The 6,440-nt window shown below is 35.2% G+C and overlaps 1 protein-coding gene across 1 annotated transcript; it reads left to right on the forward strand.

The window, feature by feature from the left end:
• The first annotated feature begins 3,348 nt into the window (after window positions 1-3,348).
• LOC118053772 (non-specific lipid-transfer protein 8) lies at window positions 3,349-4,084 on the forward strand. Its single transcript, XM_035065143.2, has 2 exons — window positions 3,349-3,742; window positions 3,862-4,084. The coding sequence occupies exons 1-2, from the start codon at window positions 3,396-3,398 to the stop codon at window positions 3,869-3,871; spliced, it is 357 nt and encodes a 118-aa protein (XP_034921034.1). The 5' UTR covers window positions 3,349-3,395; the 3' UTR covers window positions 3,872-4,084.
• The last annotated feature ends 2,356 nt before the right edge of the window (window positions 4,085-6,440 follow it).

Below are 6,440 nucleotides of genomic sequence, written 5' to 3' on the forward strand. Positions count from 1 at the left end.
TTGATTATAGAAAATCAAAAGCTCAAAGTATACGAAGATGCTACAAGATCAATTATATATTAACAAGTCAAATTTGTTTTTTATCTTAGCAAAGAAAAAAACATTATATCATGCCAAACATAAATTTATTTAAAATATTATTATTGCTTAGATTTTACAGCAAAGAAAATAATATATAGTCCTCCATCTAATAACCTTAATGGATCTCTTTTGACTGCAAACCAAAAGACTCTAACTAAAACGTAAGTTCTAAAACAAGTCCTCCACATTGATTTTAGGCTGTTATAAACTCAAACTAAAATAAATACTAAAATTTAAATCCCAAATCTTCCTATGGCCATAATAGAAGATATCGTGGACATTTGGCAATGCCGGCCTTGTTTATTTCCCTATAAAAAATATTGCAGGGAAAAACTGAACTAAAGAGAAAATTTAAAGCAACGCAAGAGATACCTTATTCGAGTTCGTAAAGCATGTAGGACTTCTTTAAAGAAGGTTTCTTGCAATGTGATCCAGTCAACGGTGAGATTGTGTTGTTCTCTTATGCTAAAATCATCCTTGCTGCCCTCATCCTGATGCTCTGTCAATGCCAGGTTAAGAGTATCAGGGCTTCATACTTGTTTTCAAGTTTGAACTTCTGGAGTGTGAAAGGCAATCCGAAATGTTAATAAGAAAAATGAGTGGATTAGATCGTGGGAACTCAATGAGAAGAGCTGGTTAATGTCTCGTAAAAATAATGCGATAAATAGCAAGTAGTGAATCTCATTGTTGAATCATCTGTGTAGAAGGTTTAATGTATCCTTATGTATTTGGTTCTGTGTTCTAAGGTGCTGTTTGGAAGGCATGATGACTAAGTGGGATTATTGATAATTGCAGCACATACAGGATCGTGGGCTGAAGCCTCTCCGGATTTCATGAATTGTGCAAACATGTTCTGGTGGCCGGCTGAAAGCCAGTGGGGTGGCCGGCTCGCCTCGGAGCCGGGAACTGGCCACCTAAATCCCTTGAATCCAAAGACCTACCAAGTTCTCAAAAATTGGTGTTACAGCTACCTTGTTTCCTGAGGCATTTGACCATGCTGGAGGCCTGGATGTTGGAAAGCAGACCCGGCAATGGAACTCTCAGTCAACTCCTTGAGACATTTGTGTGCTCAACCTTCCCTTACATTGTATCCCTCAATCGCACAGTGGTTTGCTGGGAAGACTTTTTATTGGATGACAACACCCTTCATTTTTTCCACCTGATAATTCCATCCTACAATCATGGAACAGCGGTCCAAACAGCACAAAACTGGTTGTTTCTTCTGTTTACAGATCTATTGCGTCCTCCTCAGAGTTTTATTACTTGGATTGTGGGCGTTGTGGTTTTGTTGGGAATGACAGCCACTATGATCCACCACCACCAAACGGTGACAGTGGCAGTGGTGGATCATGGTGTGGACCTTTCAAAACATGGCAAACCATATATAACTATGACATAGCATATGGATTGACCCCGGAGGAGACCAAGTTGGTGCTCGGGGGTGAAGCGGCGTTATGGTCAGAGCAAGCACGCCCAACAGTTTTGGACACACGGAGTTTTATTACCGGTCGCACTTTCGGTTTTTCGTTCTTGTTCCTACTAGTGTATGGACCTTAAACAAGATCAAGGGGTGCTGCAGGCTTGAAATTCCAAGCCACTTTCATGGTGATTGTTAGCTTAATTTCAGAAGAGGTATGGGTAGTTCTGCTAACCATTTTGGCAATCATCATACAAAGTTACAGTAAAATCATTTTTGAAATTGTGTTTCATTTTCTCTCAAATGAATCATCCATGCTCTCTGTAACAAAGATTCGGTATTCCTTGTCTTTATGTTATAGATTGCAGAATTCAATCAAGAGGGTTCAAGAATCAATAAACATAAAAGTATACATGCCCAGCTGCGGAGAAACTTATCCACATGTAACTGCAGTACTTCAATTTTTTGACAGAATACATCTAAATTCTGACCTCACTGTGCTGTGTGTTAAGAGGAGCAGTTATATCCAATAATAACAACTGAATTGCAGTAACATTGATATACTTTTAGACAAAAGCTGGTGTCCTCTTACCATAATTTCAACGAAATTGGAAGAGTCACAGATATAGACCTGCACTGATTCCCCTGGGGTATTTTTTGCAGGCACTGTTTCCCATCAGGAGAACATCACTATAATGTACACAAGCTGTTTTCTGTTTGCAATGGAACTAGTCTAATCACACAAACCAATACAGAAACAAAATGGCTCATTTGACAGAAAAGGAGAGTGGTTAATTAGTAATTTGCTTTGTAGAGATAAATCATCAATTATAATATTTACTTGGTCTATGACAACACTTGGCTGCATCAATATTTGTTCTTTTTCCTAACCATCAACACTTGGATGAACCAAGGACCACAGACACCACCGCTTGTAGGAGAAGACATCTGTTGTTTCTTGTTCTTGTAATATAATAAATTTATAGTCTAAGTTGAACAATACAAGTAACAAAAAGCAAAGCTAATTTATCAGTTAATTTATTAGAAAAAAATTATAGATGGTTGAGATATCCATTCATGAGAAATGAGTGTCTTATTGTTTTTCTGCTCTATATTCTTTTAACTGGGGAAAAAACATATTTGATGGAACTTGCTCAACAAAATGTTTCACTGGGGGTTTGACATTACTTCTGTATTGAGTATTAGGTGCCGGCCTGCCGATGTTATACTGCTCCGATGCATCACAAATGCAAATGGTTGTCTATATCATCCTTTTATTACAAGCTATAATAAGTTTTTAACTCGATATGGACTGTATTTCTCGTATTGTATTAAAACATAATATAAATCATATTTTAGTGTTTTATTAAATAGCTTAAATTTTTGAATTTGAATTATTTTTTGATATGATATCAAAATTTTAATAATCATGAATTTAAATTTTTATTTTTTTTCTAATTAAAACTAATTAGTTAAACAAAGTAACGTGGATTCAAGTTTTTACTTAAACTTTTTTAAGAGACTATTTAATAGGATTGGCCTCCGGTGGAAATTAGAGGAACTTGGGACGGGGGAGAAAACAGCTGAATGGTAAATCTTGTTTCAGGCAATTAGCGCGAAGTAACCATTCTTGCACAAGTTAAGATGGGCAGGTTCAATAGCTTGCTTGAGACTTTCTTCATTAATCCCACCTAACTTGACTTTTTTACACTACCTTATAGGGATCATTTCCTCTTTTTAATTTCTTGCACTCATTGATAACTGAATCGTCTAAATCTTTAGAATTTTCTAACCTTTCTTGCACTCGTGAGTATCGATCCCTCCAGGTTCACTATAAAACCGAGACTAGTTTCAAGGGAAGTGCTCAAGTTAGCCTTATCTCACCGACTCCTGCGCCATGAACTCTTCAAGTGTAGTGGTGGCAGCAATGGCTGCTCTAATGATGTTTCTTTTACTTGCCCCAATTTCTGACGCTGCGATTTCCTGCAGTGATGTGATGAAGGACCTGAGGCCTTGTGTGAACTACCTTACGAGCGGCACTGGGAAACCACCTTCTGCATGCTGTGCAGGAGCCTCAGCTCTTCAATCGGCTGCATCAAGCTCAGCCGATAAGAAGGCAGCTTGTGAGTGTATCAAATCAGCTTCGAAGTCATTAAATCCAAACCCCCAGTTAGCCCAGGCTCTTCCGGCTAACTGTGGAATCAACTTGCCTTACACTATTTCTCCCAGTGTTGATTGTTCCAAGTAACATATATATCAACTCTCTCACGCTGTCAACTTCCATCAATGCTTGCTTTTTTTTCCTTTTACTGCAGTTTCCTGCTTTCTCTTTGATAACCGAATGTTTTTAATTCCTTCTGCAGGATTAGTTAGTTGAGATGGAGATGGAGATGGAGATGGAGATGGTCTGCTGAAGGTTTTTCGATCCGCGTGTTACTATTTTAAGTGAAATGGGAAGAGTTCTGCATAATTTATGTATCTGTGTGTACGGGAAGCTTACCCTATTTAGTAATGTGTTGAACGCATGCTAGTGCCTTTGCTTCTGCAAGTAAATAAAGACACCATAATTATGGTCAAGATTAACTAGCACGCTAATCCACTCATCATCTATGCCCTTTTCTTAATATGCAAAGGAGACTTCTTCTCTTTTTTCTTATCTATATTAAACTTAATGCTGTAAGAATTAAGAACAGAGCCATCGTCTTCTGCATTTTCTGGGGCACGTAAAAATTACAGTTATTGCAGTGGAACTCACGTTGTTTGAATACCATATGATGTAAACAAGAACTAGCTGTGTGATTTCAATCTCAATGGGGTTTTGAGAGGGAAGATCTGAAGAGCTGGACACTCTGAAATGCAAGTAAGATCACATTAAATCTATGGTTAATGGATGAATCTGATATGATAATCCTCCAACATTTATAATCGAGTTAATTTTATCCTTGAATGTACTTACTTCTGTAAGATTCTCAAACCAAACTACTATAATTAGTTATGTCTATTTTCTGTTTTCAAAAACATGGATGGGCAAAATGCTAAACAGGGGCCTTGTTCTAAGGGAAATGTCCAATTGTTGTTTGGTGCACGTCTGATTTCGGGCTTCAAAAATAAAATAAAACACTGGCAGAGATGATTTCAGGCTTCCTAATTGTATCCTGGGCTAGACCCATGTGAGGCTCTCTGGGGCCTTGGTTATGAGGCTTCACATTAAATATTTTTTTTTTGTTTTTTTATATTATTTTTATTTGTTAATATTAAAATATTATTTAATATATTTTTAAATGAAAGCACAATAATGAAATCCCAAAACATCAATTTTTACATGTTATTCAATTACTTGTGTCTTTTGATGACACATCAGCACAAGCCCTTCGAAAAAATTGAGCACGAGAGGCTGCGGTGTAAAATGTACTATATGGATTATGGTATTGGAAAAATGTGATAGCATTCCATACATAAAATTAGACCGGATGGGGCATGGCAAATCTTATTATAATGGTGTTCTTATGCGCATATAAGACTAATAAAAAAGGACTATTTTTCTTCCATCCAACTGGAGTTGGATTTCTTGAGATTTCCTGAATTATTGTGTAGAGATTTGGAGTTTCTTAATTATTAGGTTATTGATTTTCTATATAATTATCAGGTTTTAAAAAATTTAAACCCTTGATTTTTTCTTTATTGTTGTCTGTTTTTTATTCGTTTTTAAAAAGTCTTTGAATCCTCAAGAAAAAAAAATCAAATTATTCTCTCTTTGAAAGAGAAAGGTATTATGTTTGTGTGTGACTTTTTAGAAAAAATAGAAAGAATCGCAATTTCTCAAGAACAAGAATTTGAAGATCCGTCTAGTTTTGACTCTATCTCATCTCTTAATTCATCCTCACAAAAATTTATATTTATTGTCAATGATACTTAAACCCCATATTTCTTTTACCTTCTATTCTAATTGTTTCTAAAGTCATGAATAAAAGAGATATCGAGGTTATCATGAATAAATATTTATCAAATAGATATTGTTTTTTTATGAAAAAACCATGTTTTTTTTTTCTTTGAGTCTTAACTTCAAGGGGAGTACTAGAAGAAAATTCAAACGCTAGATTAAGATTTTATAGATATAAATTTAAATTTGAGGAATAATGATTCACAATCTAGACCAAATAATCAAGAAGAATATGAATTGAATTGGAGTGGTATGGTTTTGAATTAAAATGGTAATGATGAGCACCCGAAGATATAACTCCAACAAGTGCTTTATTAATGTTAGAATTCCTGGCAACTAATATATCAAATCAAGTGATTGTTGAAGATATTTCTAACTTAGTGTTCAAGTTAATAAAAAAATTACTAAATTGTCATATTAGAGATATTTCTGAACCCATATATGAACCTTAATTGTCTAATAAAGTTAAATATCCTAGGAGTTTTTATGTGTTTAACTAGTATTTTTTAAAATTAAATTTATTATTTATAAATCAACTATATATTATATTTATTTTCAATAGTGTATGAAAACCTTAGTTAACCCGAGGTGAAAAGCAATTATAAACAAAAAAAAAGTGAAATCTTTGCCAAAAAAAGAGGGAACCCCTGATCCCCAATCAAGAAGGAAATTAATTGGATGTCGATGGATTTTTACGCAGTAAAGAAATCATTTATTGAGGCGTTGAGATTTAGGTTTTTGATTTTCTATGTAATTAATTTTGATTTTTTATGTGATTAATTTTGTAAGGTAGCAATTAATATTGTACATAAATTGTATCGAAAACACTCACTTTTGTCCAATCTAATCGATCTAACTGAGATGGTCCCATCACATCTGCTTAGTAAACAAGTTGTAGCATCGGGCTGATTAGGAGCCATAAGCAGACCACATGCACATGTGCATCATCACTAACTTACATCAAAGCCTTAACTTCTGTCCCCGGAGTCAGGAGTCAGGACA

The sequence above is a fragment of the Populus alba genome, chromosome 9 (genome assembly GCF_005239225.2).
Source record: "Populus alba chromosome 9, ASM523922v2, whole genome shotgun sequence".
Taxonomy (NCBI): Eukaryota; Viridiplantae; Streptophyta; class Magnoliopsida; order Malpighiales; family Salicaceae; genus Populus; species Populus alba.

Bases quoted from the DNA above. Each gene is read 5' to 3' on its own strand.
- LOC118053772 (XM_035065143.2), top strand. From the start codon at position 3,396: ATGAACTCTTCAAGTGTAGTGGTGGCAGCAATGGCTGCTCTAATGATG.